The 18496-nt window shown below is 42.7% G+C and overlaps 1 protein-coding gene across 4 annotated transcripts in view; it reads left to right on the top strand.

The window, feature by feature from the left end:
* Positions 1-1238: 1238 nt before the first annotated feature.
* Positions 1239-18496, top strand: part of ASPH (aspartate beta-hydroxylase) — a 205764-nt gene continuing 188506 nt past the window's right edge. For 2 of the 4 annotated variants that reach the window (XM_059994693.1, XM_059994694.1), the window contains exon 1: positions 1252-1602. In XM_059994693.1, the coding sequence (XP_059850676.1) occupies positions 1488-1602 (115 nt within the window). In that variant the 5' untranslated portion in view covers positions 1252-1487. Of the gene's footprint in view, positions 1603-18496 lie in introns of all 4 variants that reach the window. The other 2 variants (XM_059994696.1, XM_059994695.1) reach the window with 2 other exon arrangements.

Below are 18496 nucleotides of genomic sequence, written 5' to 3'. Positions count from 1 at the left end.
TAAAAACTCTGTGAGCTTCCCTGCCCCTGCTCTACCTTGGTAACTATCTAGCATTATTTCACAAAAAGGAGAGAGAGGCCTTCTCCTCATGATGCAACACAACCCTCGGTGGGCTTCTGTGAATCAGAAGAGGCGGATGGGGCCAGGGACCTGCCAATGCGGGGTGGCAGGGCTAGAGAAGAGGAATAAAAGCAGATGCTACTCTGCAACCATGTCTCTAGTTCCTCCGCCCTCTCGAGACACTCCCAGGCGGTGCTCGGAAACATGGTCAAGAATTGGGGCAAGGTGTTAAGCAGTTACCAGAAATGTATCAAATCACCAAGCATGTCTGGCTTCTCTGTTACGCACCAGGCATTGTGCTGGCAACTGGCGACACTAAAAGATGATAACGATGTCCCTGACCTCAAATCCCCGTCTGGCTCATCCAGGGACCCAGATATTTTAAAGACCATGTGTGGAATTCAGAAGCAGCTGAAGGCCCAGGAAATGTGCGACTGCACGGGGGACCCACGGTTGGCGGCCTCAAGGGAAGAGAAACGTAGACGGCAGCTCGGAGGAGAGAGATTTCAGACAGAGGGTGCCCTGCAGGGCAAGAAAATGAATTTTTGCTTTACATTTACATTTGCACCTCTTAACTAAGATCGTCTGAAAATGTTGATGGCACAAACGAAGTGAAGTCCTGCTTTAAAACCGAACAGATCAACTGCTTATGGCTTAAGCATGTAATTAGTCCTAACATCACCATTTCAGAAATGTCCTGACATTAATACTGACGAAATACAATTTTTTTCGCAAGAAGGGTGGGTTGCATCCGTTGGCGTCTGTGTGCACAGAGACGTGGGACATGAACAAAATTCCAGGAGAAAGGCCGGGAGGAGGTGGGCTCCGTCCAGACGTTGCACACGTGTCGCCAGTCCCGCCCCCAGCGCCCCGCCCCCGCGCCCCGCCCCATCCCGATCGTACAGGGTCCGCCAACGCTCGCGAGAGCCCTCTCGCCTTCCACGTCTGCCACGTTCCAAAGGACCGGGACAGACTGGAAAGTCGAAAGCAGCTCGCGCTCGCAGGCGGCTGCGTCGCGCCAGAACAGCCCTAAATCTGTAGGGGGTGGGGGAGCGCGGCCGGGTTCCGTCCCCCTCATAGGAGCCCTTGTGATTGGCTTCATGTCCCGTCACTCAGCTTTCCGCGGGCGGGGAGGGGGCGGGGCTCAGGCGAGAAGGGGCGAGGCCTCGTGCGGGAGAGCGGCGCGCTCTCGCCTCGGGAGGGCAGTCACCGGCTCGGCGCACACGAGGGTCGGGCGCGCGCAGGTGGCACGCGGGCCAAAGTCCTTAGAGGCGCTGCGGGCGGTGCCGAGACACCCGCGCGGCTGCAGGAGCCGCAGCTCGCACCCGCTGCAGCGCCCGCCGCAGTCAGCGCGCCCCGCGCCGCCCGCGTCCCCCACGCCCTGAGGGAGACCCCCCCACCCCTCGCCTGCTCCAGCGGTGCGCGCCATGGCCCCGCGCAAGAATGCCAAGGGCGGCGGCGGCAACAGCAGCAGCAGCAGCAGTTCCAGCAGCCCGAGCAGCTGCACCAGCGGCGGCAGCAGCAGCCCCGGGGCCCGGAAAGGTCAGAGGCGCTTCGGGGCCGGGGGCCGGGGCCGGCCCTGGGGATGGGGCCCGGGCGGCGGGCGCTGCGGGTCCACCGCACGAGATGCCGCGGAGCGTCTCCTCCATCCTCCGCGTCGTTCCTCCTTTGGCCGCGGGGCGGAGGCCGCGCTCGGTGGGCCTGGCGGGCGGGTTGGAGGGGCCGGGCCGAGCGGGGTCCGCGGCCTCGGGTTGGTCACGCCAGGGAACCCCTTCCCGGCCGATCCTTCACCTGCAGTGCGCAGCCGAGATGGAGATCTTTTGATCTACTCTTTCTTGGCTTGCCGTGTAATTGGTGATGGGAGTAAGAGAAACAATTTACCTTTGCCGTGCATATTTTGGGGAGTTTGGAAATGAGCCAAAGTCAGAGAAAATAAGTTCCTGCCAAACCAGCAGCTTTTAAGAGCAACTCAAAGGAGAATATTCTATGAGGGCTGCAGGGGTGAGTGTGTGGGAGTGATCTGAATGTTCTCGAAGATTATCTTAGATACTTTTGCTTTTATGTAGCTTTCTTATGGTGCGAATACTGGGCGAGCTTCTCTGTTTTTTCCCTTTGTCTTTTAGAAGAATCTATTGGATATTCACCTTTCTCTTCCATGTGCTTATCCAGGAAAGTGGGAGAACAGATGTTTTAAATCTGTTTCATCTCATATTTCAGTGGTTCTCGGTTTCTTTTATACGTCCTTTGACTCATATTTAGGATATTGAAACTGCAGTACACATGTGTATTGAATGTGAGCTGTAAACTTTCTTCTTTGAAATGATTTTAGATTCTTTGTTTCCTGAGGTCTACAAGTAATGTATTTATATGTATCAAGAAAGTAAATCAGAATACTATAGTCATACTTTTTTTTTTTTTTTTTACGGTACGCGGGCCTCACTGTTGTGGCCTCTCTCGTTGTGGAGCACAGGCTCCAGACGCGCAGGCTCAGCGGCCATGGCTCACGGGCCCAGCCGCTCCGCGGCATGTGGGATCTTCCCGGACCGGGGCACGAACCCCTGTCCCCTGCATCGGCAGGCGGACTCTCAACCACTGCGCCACCAGGGAAGCCTTATAGTCATACTTTAAAGAACTGTTTTTTAAATGGCACTTACCACTATCCGACATTATTTATTTTCACGTGTATTGCCTTCCTGTCTCACCCACTCCTTGTTCACCCCTATTCCCAGCTCCTAGAGTGCGTCTGGCCCTTAATAGTTGCTCAATAAATTATTTGATTAGTGGATGAATAACTTTAAATGGTAGTGCAATTAAAATCATTCCATAAATTTACACTCTGAGAACTAATATTTGTAGAGAAAAAGTACAGTTTGAATTTCAAAACAGGCATGTTAATTTACCTTTGGCGTAAGTAAAAGTTTGTGTTCCTTTGCCACTTGCCCTTAAATGCCAGTCAGTTGACTTAAACAGGCAGACGGGTAGATGCACTGTCTCAGGCAGCTCTGGCTACCGTTTTTTTTTTGAGTTCAGTTATATTTTATTTTTAATTTTTATTTTTTTTGTGGTATGTGGGCTTCCCACTGTTGTAGCCTCTCCCGTTGTGGAGCACAGGCTCCGGAAGCGCAGGCTCAGCGGCCATGGCTCACGGGCCCAGCGGCTCCGCGGCACGTGGGATCTTCCCGGACAGGGGCACGAACCCGTGTCCCCTGCATAGGCAGGCAGACTCTCAACCGCTGCGCCGCCAGGGAAGCCCTGGCTACCCTTTTTAAAGTTTCTAAATGAGAAGAGCCCATTGGGCAGCTTAAGCACCAAGCAGAGAAAGCTGATAAGACTTTAGTGTTAATTGTTTTCAAAAGTTTTCTGTAGCTGTTTACAAGGAAAGCACATCTTTGTGCCATTTTGTCCTTTGCAGTCGTGGGTAGAGTGGGTTAACTATCTGAAGCAGTTCCTTCATTATATGGCCTGTTGTTGGTGCGAATTAGTATTAGGAAGTTGTGTATTATATTCCCACCTCCAGTGGTTCAAGAACTAAACCAGTTTTAAAAGGTAGGTAATACATTTAGGAAATGTTAGGACCTAAATGAATATATTCCAGCTTTCATATTCAGGCATTTTAGAGCAAGTTCTGTCTGTATTTGAGGATCTACAGCCTTTTAAGTATTTTACACATCAATTCTATAATTGTTATGAAACAGACGTAGTGTATAAAAGAGAACATGTAAAAGAGAGAAATATCTGTATTACCAGAAAAATCCCCAAACAGAGAGTTGGTATTGGAGTGTTGCGTGTTACATAATGAGCATTCTTTTTCCGCAGCATTTTTTTGAGTAAATGGTGAGTTCTGACTGTGTGCCAGGCGGAAGGCGCTGAAGATGGTGAGGATTCTCTCAGTTGTGAGCAGTTACACTGTAGTGTGAATCTTTTTATATTGGTTTCTTATAGTAGGGTGTACCGGAAAGATCGAGCCACTTCTCTTTCGTTGCTATGTTTATTGGGTCACTGATGTGTAGACATTGATGCCCAAGTCAATCCCATGTGCTGGGGAAATCATAGAAGCTGAAGAAATTTTAGCTGTGGTGTTACGGTGAGGCCCAGAAAGATTGTCTGGCTCATTAAAGGTTATGTACTTCTTGGAAACCGAACTAGTTAATGGGTGACCCAAGACTAAACCCAGGTTTTCTCTTATTCGATCATTATATTATAGTACTGGACTTTAGGTTCTCTAATTTTATAAGATATTATGGTAATCTTAAAGTAGATTATCTTTTAAGTTTCCTTCTGGCTCTCTGTGGCATATTACACCTAGTTATTTAAGAAAAGTGTTCTTTTTGTCATAACACCGATTAACTTTTCTTTTACTAAAATTATGTGTGAAACAGTGTATTTGAAAATCTTAGTTTGAGAAGTACATGGGCTCAAATAGTGTGTTTTTTGAGATGTTTTGCATTGAGAGTTTGAAGTTGATGATGACGTTGGTCACATTAAACATTATTATTTCTTAAATCTGTGCATGAAAGTACAGTGGAAAAAGGACCCAGTCCTTAGAAGCATGCATTTTAGGGAAAATGTGATTATCTGGACTTCTGTTTATCTTGGTGGTCATTTTTTTCAAAAGTGGTGCTTTGAAACTGTGACTTTGGGGATTTACATAACACTTGGATTTTTAAAGCAGGTGTCTGTTTTTTGTTTAACTCTTCAACTTAAATTGAGAACATTAAATATCTAGTTTTTTGCAGAGCTCAGTTTTACCTTTTCCAGTTTTATTCTTTAAAATATAAAACAAACATGAGTAAATTGGACATTTTACCTTTAACTTGCATATAAAATCTTGACTTGCACAGCCAGTTGAGGCCAAGGGAAACCTCTTTCAGATTTATTGATTTGAAAATCTTGGTTAAAAAGGATAATGAGACTTATTTTGTAGTTACAGACACTGGTATGTATAATGTTTTTGTTTAGCTTTTCCCTTTGGAATATCAATCAGTCTTTCCCTGTAGCTTCTAACTTGCTACAGGAATGGAAACATCTGTTTATTTTGTCTAATAGTGTCGTGCTACTACATCATGCTTTACCAGTAGGTGTCACTGTAGAACAATTTTTCCTCTTTCAATTTGAAGCTTCAGGTTATGTAACACCAACTCGTTTTTAAAATTTAATCAGCCCTGTACTTACTCAAACCCATTGATGGACATCTACTTAAAAAAATGCTCAGCCACTGCTGTTTAATTCTCTAAAAATCTCTAACAAAAGGTTTTGGATTTAGTAGTAAGAGTTGGCCGCTAGCAGTCTTATTTCTTTAGGCTTATTGTATTCAGAATTAAGTGCATTGATAGACTGTAAAATTTATACATTTGCAGATATTTGATGGGTGTTAATCACTTAGAATTCTTTTCCTTCCTTTTTACTTTCAGTATTTCTTAGACTACTTAGTAATTAACAGATACAATACATTGCTGATGGTGCCCTTGAATGAGGAGGCCTTAGTGAAATTCCTTCTTTAGCCAAACAATGTCAGTTAGGGCCAGTTGCTTAATCCTCCACCAGTCATTCTAGAATGAAAACATAGGAGCGCCATAATTCTTCCACTGTAAGAACTGTGTGCTGTTTTGTGTTCAGATGAACAGCGTTTTGACCACCTGGCCAGATTGTATGAAACCAAGGGCTAAAAAATGTTCTGAGGGAATTCTTGAACACAATTTTAACAACCTGTTTTTGGCTTAAGAAGTAAAAGGGGAGTTCCATACTTTAGCTTTGCTCTAAAATCGTGTGTCTCAGAGAGATTACTAGGAAATGAGAGGTTCTGATTTTCAGCAGATTACCAACAGGGTAAGTTGGATAAAGGGTCATGTGGGCTCTCCACTCTATTTTTAGTTAGTATTGGCAATTTAGCCCCTGCGTTCTCTGGTCCCAGTAGAATAAACCTTATTTTCTCCAGAAAGACAATGCAGTGTAGTTTGGGAAAGTCTGATGACCTGGATTCGCATCCATTTAAGAATCATGTGGCAGGTCACTCAAAATTTCTAATCCTGGTCTCCAATGGAAAGAATTATTCAGAGCTGTGACAGCCCTAAAATCAATTTTACATGCCTTCCTGTTCCTCACATTTTTCATTAAAGTACCTCTAATGGTAAAGGTGAGTATAAAACTTTGGAGAATATATAAGGCTGTAGAGCGAAGCAGGCTACAGCATGCTTGAAACGTTATGATTTATTTAAAGAAATCATTTTCTGTTATATAGTGTAGCATCTGTTTAAGTGAAGTGGATGTTCTAGAGGTCATGTTTATACTGGGCTCTGAGTATCACTTGACACATTTCTGTCTACCTCTGGGGGTGTACGTATCCCATATGCACATCACCCTTCGAGTTGCTGATTTACCCTCTAACCCCTCCCAGATCTGTGCTATCTTCTGTTACTGGAGCTCAGATATATTTCAATCTTTTGATGCTACTCGTGCCTACTGTTTTAATATCATGAAAATATGCAACTTAGTTTGTGTCTTGGGTACTTCTGCATCTCCCACGTGGTTTGACTTCATTCTGTACTAAGATACAGAACATTTTAAAATTCACTTCCTTTAATAAATCTTGTATGTACATAGAACCCATCTGCAGTTTACCCAGATCTCTGGGGAAAGCCTCAGCCATCTGTCAGGAGACGTGAGTGTGCTCAGGCTGGCTCCTGTGTTTTCTGCCCCAGCGTCCCTGCCTGTTAGGATGTTCATTTCTTCCTGTCTTCATCTCTGTGTGCCGCTGTAGGGGCACCTATTCCAGAGGCGAGCGCTTTAGCCATTTCACTTCCTCCCGGTAGTGCTGGGAGTCAAGGGGGTATTTCCTCGTCAGTCGTTATTATTTTTTAATGAGGGTGCTTCAGGCATTTGGTCTGCATTTAATATTTGTTTTTCAGGGGTTGTCTTGCTTACCTCTGACTGATGTGGATATCTTTTAATGGCAAATCAGTGAGTGTAATTTAGTTCTCATCAGATTGATGACACCTGAGGACAGATTTGCTGTAGATAACCCATTAGACTCAAAGGAAATTTTGAGCTTACTTGGTGAATAAATCTTTTTTTTTTTAACATCTTTATTGGAGTATAATTGCTTTACAATGGTGCGTTAGTTTCTGCTGTGTAACAAAATGAATCAGCTATATGTATACATATATCCCCATATCCCCTCCCTCTTGCGTCTCCCTCCCACCCCTCTAGGTGGTCACAAAGCACCGAGCTGATCTCCCTGTGCTATGCGGCTGCTTCCCACTAGCTACCTATTTTATGTTTGGTAGTGTATATATGTCCATGCCACTCTCACTTCGTCCCAGCTTACCCTGCCCCCTCCCCGTGTCCTCAAGTCCATTCTCTACGGGTGCGTCTTTATTCCTGTCCTGCCCCTAGGTTCTTCAGAACCAATTTTTTTTTTTTTTTAGATTCCATATATATGTGTTAGCATATGGTATTTGTCTTTCTCTTTCTGACTGACTTCACTCCGTATGACAGACTCTAGGTCCATCCATCCACCTCACTACAAATAACTCAATTTCGTTTCTATTTATGGCTGAGTAATATTCCATTGTATATATGTGCCACATCTTCTTTATCCATTCATCTGTCGATGGACACTTAGGTTGCTTCCATGTCCTGGCTATTGTAAATAGAGCTGCAGTGAACATGGTGGTACATGACTCTTTTTGAATTATGGTTTTCTCAGGTATATGCCCAGTAGTGGGACTGCTGGGTCATATGGTAATTCTATTTTCAGTTTTTTAAGGAACCTCCATACTCTTCTCCATAGTGGCTGTGTCGATTTACGTTCCCACCAACAGTGCAAGAGGGTTCCCTTTTCTCCACACCCTCTCCAGCATTTTTACTTGGTGAATAAATCTTTAGAAAAGATATTTACATAAGATCTTTTGAAGGACTGGGGCTGTTCTTTGGCCCCCTGCGAGTTCCAGGTGGCTTGCCTAGTCGTTCTGGCTGTAGCATGGTCTCATGTGCCATAGAGGCTCTCTGTGCTCTAACGCAGGTGGGACTGGGGGTGGTGGGCGGGAGGGTGTCTGGTTAGAGTGGAAACCATTATTGCTGTACTTGGAGAGGTGCCAGCGTTTCTCTCCTGCATGTGTTCCTACAGATTTAACCCTGTGACTCATTCTGTACGGAAGCCAGCAAGCAACAGTCTTAATTTTGAGTAAGAAAATATGACTTGAGAAAATAATTTTATTCTGTCACCAGTATTGTATAGCTGCCATTTCTCATATCTTATGTAGGTTTCACAGCCTTTGCTGTCCTTCCCTAGTGCAGACTCGGTGCTGTCTTGTTCTCTCCTGTCTCTAACTTCTGGTTCTTGTTTATTATATTGCTAATATACAGTTTCTGACACTATCTTTCACACTCTGTTTTAATTCAGTTTTCCTGAATGGGTCTCCTGGAAAGTCTTTGATTGGTCTTAGGTTCACAGGTAAATTTTATTTAGAAGTTAATTTCTTTCCCTTACATGAAAATAAAAATCTGTGTTGTGAGTGTTGATTGAAAGAATACCTAACATTTAACTTTTCCATTCTTTGAATCAAATCAGTTTGAATAAGATGGCTGTCACTTACTGAATTTTATAAAGTATTTATAAATTGTTTCATGCTTTATGCTTTTTGGTAGCGTGCCATCTCTCTAACTTTCAGAATACAAATATTTCTATGTGCTGCTCTTTAAAACTGTATCTATTTGAAATATTACATATTAAGACGTTTACAGAGATATAAAGAGCAATGCAGTGGTTACCACGTATCCACCATACAGATGAGGAGGTAAAATGTTACCTAATTCTTGGTTTCTCCTGTCCTGTGTTATCCCTTTCCAACCACTCTTAAATATTTTGTGATAATCATTGTCATGCATTTCTTTGCAATATGTAATATATGTTGTATAATGTTACGTTGCATATTATATATTGTATATCCATTTGCGTAAAATATATCTGCTGTTAAATGCCATATATACGAAAATTGCTTAGGAAGTATATCTATATCTCTATGTATAGAAACATAAATATATACATATATATACATACATACATATACACTTGTTTAGTACATGTTAAAAGTTTTATGAATAGGTTCATACTTGGCCCATTAATTCGGCACTGTTTGAGATTGTACCAAACTGGCTCTTTGTTTTCATATATATAGTTCTTCACTGTATGAATGTGCTACTTTTTCTGGAGCCATTTTGGAGTCCAAGACCACTTTGTTTTCATTTTTCTTCTTTCAAAAACTGCTGCTCTGAACACTCTTAGAGTTATCCATCCTATAAATGTCTAAGTGTTTTTCTAGAGCAGCGGTCCCCAACCTTTTTGGGGACTGGTTTCATGGAAGACAGTTTATCCACAGACACGGGGTGCGGGGGCAGGGGGATGGTTTCGGGATGGTTCAAGCACATTACATTTATTGTGCACTTTATTTCTATCATTATTACATTGTAATATATAATGAAATAATTATGCAACTCACCATAATGCAGAGTCAGTGGGAGCCCTGAGCTTGTTTTCCTGCAACTAGATGGTCCCATCTGGGGTGATGGGAGACAGTGACACCTGAAGTGTGTCGCTTGTGTCTAGTCTACTCCGCGATCTCGTTTTGGTCTCTGTCACTGCAGAAAACGCTGCTTCACGAAGATAGGACACTGAAAACGGAAGCCGGCTTTTCAGTGCTTACGTGGCAATCTCAGGATATTCCGTCTTGACTTTAATCCAGACGTATGGAGATTTGAAGTTGTCTCAAGCATACCTTTAAGGCCACCGTCATTTGTGATCTCAAGCAGTTGATTCTCTTCTAGCACGGAAGTCTGTTCACCTGGCTTATTCACAAAGGGGGTGCGGATCCATTCCTTCCCAGTTCGGGGGTCTTTTGTGGTTGGGAAGTAACGCTCAAAGTCTTTTGAAAGCTGAGATAGGGGATCATACACCAGCTGGGAGAAAGAAGGCCCTGGCTCAGTCTCTTTCAAAATCTCCGCTAATATTTGAAACATGTCAAAAATCCCAATGTTCACTCATCGCCCCCATAATTCCAGTTTGGCTTTGAATGCAGCCACTTTATCTGCCGCCTTGAATACAGTTGTCATTCTCCCCTGAAGTGACAGATTGAGTTCGTTGAGCAGGTGGAATATGTCACACAAGTAAGCAAGTTTTGTGACCCATTCTGTGTCACTGAAATGTGCTGCCAGTGGTGACTGTTTTTCTAAAATCTCTGGAGTGGCTCTCGTAACTCCGAAACTCTGGCCAGGGATCTGCCTTTAGAAGCCATGTCACTTCTGTGTATAAGAGATGACGTGTGTGCTCTGCACCTATCTCCTCACGGAGCTGCGCAAACAGACGTGCGGTTAAGGGCATGTACTTTAATGGGCTTGATAATTTTAATCACATCCTGCAAACGTTGTTAAGTTCAGGTGACATTTTTCAGCCTGCCGTCATTTCTCTATGGATGACACAGTGCGTAGACTCACATTCAGAAGCTACTTCTTTGACCCGAGTAGTGAAACCAGAAAGCCGTCCAGTCATGGCAGCCGCCGTCTGTGCATATACTGACACAAAATGACCAATTCAGTTTTCCTGATATGAATGAATGAAATTTTTCATATGAATGAAAATTTCCTGTACCATTAATTGAAGTGTCTTCTTTCTACACTAATCTGCTGTATCACCTCTGGTGTGTAGATACCTGTGGCTCTGTTTTGTTCCTGGCATGTGGAATTGGGCAAGTCCTTCTGCCCTGTCTTTTTCATCATTATCCTGGATGTTTTTGGACATTTCCTTGCCTGTGTCCTTTTGGAATCTGCTCAAGTTAAGTGTCATGAAAAAATTTCAGGATTTTGACTGAGATTGTATTGAATTTATAGAACAGTTTGGGACAAATACACATTTATATAGAGTCTTCCTGTACATGAACACAGTGTAACTTCCTACTTATTTAAGTCTTACAATGAATTGTTATAATTTTATCCAAAAGTGATATGCCTCTTTTATTAGATTTAATCTAAGTACTTTATTACTTTGTGTTTTTTTAAACAAACATTTTATTAGGAAAAATTTAAAATATACACCAAAGCTAAAAGAATTGTATAATGATCCCATCCAGATTTTACAGTGGTTAACATTTCATATATTTGTTTTATATCATACTCATCAATTAATCTATTCTTTTATGCATTTCCAAGTAAGATGTAGACATCAGTATACCTCATTCCTAAACATGTATGCATGCCTGTTATTAGAGCTCAACATTTGTTATGGTCCCCTGCCCCCTTCCCCCACTGAGGTAATATTATCATACAGTAAATTGCACAAATCTTAGCGTATGATTTGAGGAGTCTTTATAAATGTATACATCTGTGTAACCCAACCTCAGATGGAGAATATTTCCATGGTTCCAGGAAATTCTCTCAACCCTCTTCATTGCTACCACCTCAGCCCTCAGAGGCAACCATTGTGCTCACTTTTCTCACTGTAGATTGGTATTGTCTGTTCTAGAACTTCATTTTGTAAGTACTTTTTGTGTAAGCCTTCTTTTACTCAGCATATGTTGCTGGTATGAGTACCTTGTTCCTTTTCATTGCCAGGTAGTTCATTGTGTGACCATAGCACAATGTGTGATCCATTCTTTTGTTGATGGACACTTGACCTTTCCCTAGTTTGGACTAATATGAAGAAAAGTCTATGAATATTGTACTCTTGGAGAAGTAGTTTTTCTTTTTTTTGGTGGACATATTTCTTCATTTCTCTTGAGCAGATACCCAGGAGAGGAATTAGTGGGTTACAGGGTAGGTGTATATTTAGTTTTATTTAAAAAATAGAAATAAAAACCTGCCAAAGTGTTTCCAGAGTGGTTATACAATTTAATTTAACTCTCACCAACACTGTGTGGGAATTTTAGTAGTTCTATATCTACCAGCATTTGGGATTGTCAGTCTTCTTAATTTTAGCCATTCTGGTGGGTGTTCAGTGGCTTCTCATTGTAGTTTAAAATTGTCTTTCCCTCGTGACTCTGATGTCATGTACTTTTTCTTGTGCTTATTGGCCATATACATTGTTAGCTTCCTTTGTGAAGTTTCTGTGTAGGTTTTTTTGACCATTTTTATTGCTTTTCTGTCCTTTTGTTATTGAGCTGGAATTTTTATATATTCTCGATAGAAGTTTTTTCAGGTATATATATTGCAAATATTTTTTCCAGTCTATAGCTTGCCTTTTCATTTTTTAAATAAAATATTTTGAAGAGCGAGTATTTTTAATGTTGATTTTTTTTTTTTTTTTATGGTTCTGTTTTCTGTATCTTGTCTAATAAGCTTTAACTATTCCCAGGTCACAAAGCTATCCTCCCATATTTTCTTCTAGAAATTTTGTAGTTTTTGTGTTTAGGTCTATGATCCATCCCAAATCAATTTTGGATTCGTGTTTTGTTTTTCCCTAGGGTATCCCCTTGTTATGGTACCATATGTCGAAAAGACTTGGCTTTCGTCAGTGGATTGGTTTTGGTGCCTTTGTCAAAAACCATATGACAATATAATTGTAGACCTATGTCTGCACTCTCTATTTTCTGGCACTTTCAGATTTATTTGATTATTTTATGGGTTTTAGCTACTCCGTCTATTTAGTTGTTAACCAGTAAATACACTTGGAGGCCTCGAGGGCTGACATAGATCTAAGATACAGTTACTGATGACCTCTGTGGTACTAGTCGATTTATGTGTGAAACAAAATTACCCTTTTGCTCTGTAAGGTTATGTAGAGTAGGACATTTTTAAGGTGAAATTAATGTATGTGAAGGTGCGAAGCTTATAAGCAACTTATATTTATTTTTTCTTCTAGAGGTAGTGCAGTATTTGTGTTAGTAAGTCAGTTGTTGGAATGGTCTTGTGCTCCATGAGACATTTGAGATGATGAATAAGGATAGAATGAGATTGAGTAAGACAGAGCGCTGCTCACCAGCTTAAGTAAGTACTGATTTGGAATAAATTATGTACATTCAAGACCTTCCGTCTCCCTGGCCCCTCAACAGTGCCCTGCAGGCTCTCCGTGGTTTCTTAGTTGATGTTTACCGGTGTTTTCAGCCCCAGCTATTTAAATCTTCAACTTTCTGAGCTCAGGACCTACTACTTTCCATTCAGTTCTGGCAAGTGGCTTCCTCCCATTGTGCAGGGAAACCAGAGGACATCCTGAGGGGAGTACTCATCGCTTCAGTGGTGGGTGGGGTTGGCCTTTGAGTTGCATGGCATTGGGGGGGCAACTGATGTGAGGCTGATAAGGAGGCATGGTCTAGGACCCATGGTGGCTGCAAAAGCCAGACCAGTTGAGAATCTCAGCAAGCTATTGCTCTGATTTGGGCATGGAAGTACCCAGCAACTGAAGTAGGTCTTGAACGCGTAGTTCAGTAAAGCTCCTTTTCTTTCTTCAGACTGAGGCGCAAGCCCAGCGGGGTGGTGGGTGAGTGAAGGTGAGCCAGCACCACAATTAGGATTTAAAATCTTGGCAGTCACAGCTCTCCTGGACCTTCGGCCCCCACCCACCTAAGAGGGAGGCCAAGGCTGTGGTCGGAGTCCTGGATCTCTCTCGAGGACCCTTAGTGGGCACCACTTTCTCAGAGACCTGAACCGTCACTTACCTTCTCCCTGAGAACTCTCCTCCACCCCCTCCCACAGCCTGGACCCCCTTCTTTAGTCTTTCTCATTACATGAAAAAGAAAACAGAAGACACAAAGATCTTGTACTCTCCCTCCTCTAACCAGCCAGATTCTGCAGGTGAGTAGTATGGCTCCTTGCCTTCTCTCCCTCAGGTCTTTCTGGAATCAGCAGAGACTAAGCCCAAATCCACTGGGCTCTTCTTGTTCCTTTTCTTTATCTGCTTCCTGAAGGATAATCTTCCTGAGGATTCTTTGCTGGGCACGGTTCTAATCCTGTGCCACACACTCTTCACTTAATAACGGTAGTGACAGAGGAAAAACAGCACCTGTTACTGACCGCTAACTATGTGTCAGACACTGTGTACTTCTTTATATGTCAGCACTGAATTCCCACAGTAATCCTCTAAATTCCCTTTTTGTAGATGAAGAAAGGGAAGCTTAGATCAGTTTGCCGAAGATCATGGAGCTTGTAAAAGTCGGAGCTGGAGTCAAGATCCCAATTCTGACTCCAAAGCTACTTTAGTTGAATGTTTTAGATCCCCGGTAGTTGTTGCTTCGATTACTCATAACTGCTCCTATTTCATCCTTCTGTCATTGCCACCTTCATTATTTGGAAGTTAGATCATGTCCCTTCCTTATTTGAAAACCTTGAGTAGTTCCCCCGGGTACTCAAGGTGTAGTTTAGATTTCTTAGCACCATCTGGGAGGCGCTTCATGGTCTTGCCTCTCTTACCCTCTCTAGCCATTCCCAGCCTCGCTCTCTTTATATTTATATTAATTAAGCCATATTTAGTCGCTCTCTGTCGTCTCTGCATGGGCACTTGCTGTTTCTTCCGTGACAGCTCCTCGCTTCCTCTTTCCCTATGTGGCTCCTGTACGTCCTTCAAGATGCAGCTCCTCCATGAGTTCTTCTTACTCTCCCTTCATCGTCTCCCCAGAGACTGGGTTTTGCAACCCACTTCCCCCTCCCCCAGCACGAGCTTCTGTAGCGCCCTCTGCAGTCAACTGTTTTAGCATCCTCATTGATTCACGGGTTCCTTCAGCAGATGAAAGTGTGACCCAATCATTGACAACAAACTATCAGACTGAACTGGACCCAAGTACTAGCGCCGCCACTCAGTTTTAACCTTTAGTACGTCGACAAACCTCTCGAAGCACCTTTAAATAGTTCTCCATCTTTCAAATGGAGATAATAATACTCATATCATACTTACGAAGATTGGCTGCAAAGTGACACGTAGTAAGCGTTTCCTAACTACACTTATTCTATATGGGTGATACCACCACGACCAAAACAGCCATTTTCTTTTGTACCGTGATGATCTGTTTTCTTTCATTCTTGCTTGATTGTAAGGGCAGCTCTGTGTTAGGAACAGACATCAGATGCAAACTCCCGTAAAGAGTTTAGGAATTGATTTCATTTAAAAAGATGCGATGTGATCATACCGAATGTGGTAGGATCAGTGGCTCAAAATGTCCTCAGGGCACGCGCCCTCTCAGTGTGGGTGCCTGCCATCCTGAGGCTGGCCACTCCGGGATTCAGGATGGCAGCCGGCGGCCGTTGGGATTGCTTGCCTCCCTGTTCACGCTCAGCAGAAGAAGGGGGCTTTTTCTCTTTTGCTTAGATCAGGGCTCCTTGGCTCAGTCCTACCTGTCTCACCATCGCTGGCTGCCGAGGGGTTGCCACAGTTGTTCTGATCAGGGGTCAGCATTGTGGTCACTTGATCGTGTTATTACATTTTTCTTTTGATTTCTTTTCAACTGATTTAAGAAGTGAAAATCATTCTTAGCTCCTGGTTCGTACAAAAATAGGAGGTGGGTCACAGTTTACTCACCCTGGTCTAGAGTAATTGTTAGGGTTGGGAGAGTTACTCCTAATGTTTGGTGTAGGTAAACACCACGTTTCGTTTTCTTTTTATCTCCAGGGCTTAAATGATTGGGTGTAGTAGGTGCTCAGTAAATATTAGAATGAACAAATACAGGGGAAAGTCTTACTTCCCTCTCATAGATCAAAAGGGCACTGAGAATATGTAGGCTGCGTTTTTGTGTCTTCTACGCTGCCTTGAATGTAATAAGTGCTCCAAAATTATGTGTTGCGTAGGTGGATTTTATTTTTTAGGTTTATGGTATGGGCCATAAGACAGATCACAAAGTCCTCTTGATGTTTATATGTGTTGGAGCTAAAGAAATAAAAATTATTACGATGTGGAGAATTGTTTAAATCGATCAAGTCCTTGCTGGTAGTTTCAACATTGTGGTACTTGTAGGAAGCATTGGTACTTGTAGGAAGCATTGTGGTACTTCGGCCAGTAGGAAGCATTCAGAGTTTGTACCTTCTGACTGGGAGGAGGGTTGGAGCAAAGCAGGCATTTATTTGTTCTGAATTTTGTGAAATTAGAAAAGCTCTGCTTACTTTGCAAGATTTTGATTTCCCCTCACTTTATTCTTAAATATGACTCATAGATAGACTAAAATTATTTATGTGAATACCGAAATACTGCTAAGTTTTTGTTCCCTTTATTTTTCGGTTTTGGCTTTTAAAATTCTTTTGTAAGAATTATCAATATTTCCTTCTTGACTTAAGATTAAAGTTTGTCAATTTTAATTAAAAAATTAAAAATATGAACAATGCTAACATTTATAAAGAAGATTGTCCCTCAAAATGCTATATATCTTTGAATTCAAGAGGATGGTTCTTCCCAAGTGATTATTTTCATCCACATTGTCCCATATACTCTTTTTTCTTTAACATCTTTATTGGCGTATAATTGCTTTACAGTGGTGTGCTAGTTTCTGCTTTATAACAAGGTGAATCAGCTATACGTATACGTATATCCCCATATCTTCTCCCTCTTGCATCCATATACTCTTTTACCCTAATATAGTACTTACCAAAATGAATTTTTAATTTATTTTTATTTGTTTTTCTCCTCCACAGGACTGTAAGCTAAGTGGCCTCTCTTGTTCATTGCTATAGTGCAGGGCAGGGATTTCAAGAGTATTTGTTGAATGAATGCATATTCAGGTGCATGGAGAAAATTGTGGAAGCCTTTTAAAATTTACCATCCTGTGATTTTGATTACTTTGTGTCTTAAAATCTTTACATTCGTTTATAAAGCTGAGAGAAGCTTATTCTGCTGATCCGAATTACATGTTGAGCAGAAATGTTCTATTTAGAACAAGACTTTTATCCGAGATGGTATTACAAATATTTAGCCACTGCTAGGGAAGGGACCCCAGTCAGGACAGCACCTGTAAAACATACCTGTGCTGTATAGCTGATTCACTTTGTTATAAAGCAGAAACTATCACACCATTGTAAAGCAATTTTACTCCAATAAAGATGTTTTTTTTTTTTTTTTTAAAAAGCCTACCTGTGCTTTCTGCCTGAACATTAGCTTCTCGGGAACTGGCGTAACGCTTTGAGACTTCAGCCTTTTTAGCCGGTCAGATTTCATTGGGTCATACTCCTAGGAACTTTGGCAGCAGCCTAGCTGGGTTATTCGGGAACACAGCCAAGAGACCAGTATTTGCAATAGTTTGCTGCAGTGCAGCCTGAGCGCAGGATGGCAAGCGGGGTGTATGGTGACTTCTGTTCCCGGTGACCTCAGCCAGAGAGGGAGGTTGTGAGTTTGGTGAAGCTGGAACTGGGGCAGGGCTCAGGGAGGGAGGTTAGAGTAAAAATGAGTCAGTGAGAGCAGAGTTAGGGGGCACCTGAACAGAACAGGTGGCCACATTGACCATCACTTGGGTTTTGAACTGGGGCAGGATTGGGAGGAAAGGGACAGACTTGGGGTGTGGGGCAGGGCAGCCGAGTCGACGAAGCCGATGAGGTTCTAGCTGGACCTGCCCTGGCCATTCCTGTCCCTCACCCAGAGCCAGACTGTGGTCCGGTTTGTTTTCAGAATACTCCATGTCTGTTATATTTGCTTTACCATCTAGATGGCCCCCCAAATATTTATATTTGCATTGTTTTTTTGTGGGAATACCATGTAAATTGTCCAGTGAAGTTAATGAGGTTTACTATGTCCCGGGTCCTGTGCTCCGTGGGAAGGGGGATACAGCAGTCAAACCTAACACCAGCCTCTGGGAAGGTCACTGTCCTATGGGCTGCAGAGCAGTAAATACTCCGATGAACGAAGTGTGCATGGTTCAGGGAGTAGGGAAAGGAAGACTAAAATGCGAACCCGCTAAGGCTTTTCAGGACTCTCAAAACTACAGCCCCAGCTAACGTCTTCTGGGCAGTTAAACTCTGTGGAATCATGGAAATTAGAAGAGGTGACAAAGACACTCGAGGGACAAATGGCCCATTTGTATTGAAGAAAGAAAAGTAGATTCAGGGCAACTCTAAACTGATGTCTCATGACAATCCTAGACAAATTCTAGAATTAAAAATTTTAGGGTGGGAGGGAGGGAGACACAAGAGGGAGGAGATATGGGGATATATGTATATGTCTAGCTGATTCACTTTGTTATAAAGCAGAAACCAACACACCATTGTAAAGCAATTACACTCCAATAAAGATGTTTGAAAAAAGGAGCAAAACTTTTATCTTTCAGTGGGTAGAAAGGACACTGCGGGTTTACTAAGTGTAGGTTGTCGCTGTGCATTCTGGTAAGCTTTCTGGACAGGTGATCGGGATACAATCTTGTAGTTTTTCCGGACTTCACCAAGGTGTTCAACACCATCTCTGAGAGTCCCCCTGGGCCTCGGATGGTAGAGCATCCGTCTCGTGACAGAGTGTGGATCCCAGCTGACTGCGGCACTGGACCCACAG

This window comes from Delphinus delphis, chromosome 17 (genome assembly GCF_949987515.2).
Source record: "Delphinus delphis chromosome 17, mDelDel1.2, whole genome shotgun sequence".
NCBI lineage: Eukaryota > Metazoa > Chordata > Mammalia > Artiodactyla > Delphinidae > Delphinus > Delphinus delphis.
This window is presented reverse-complemented; position numbering and strand designations above follow the sequence as displayed.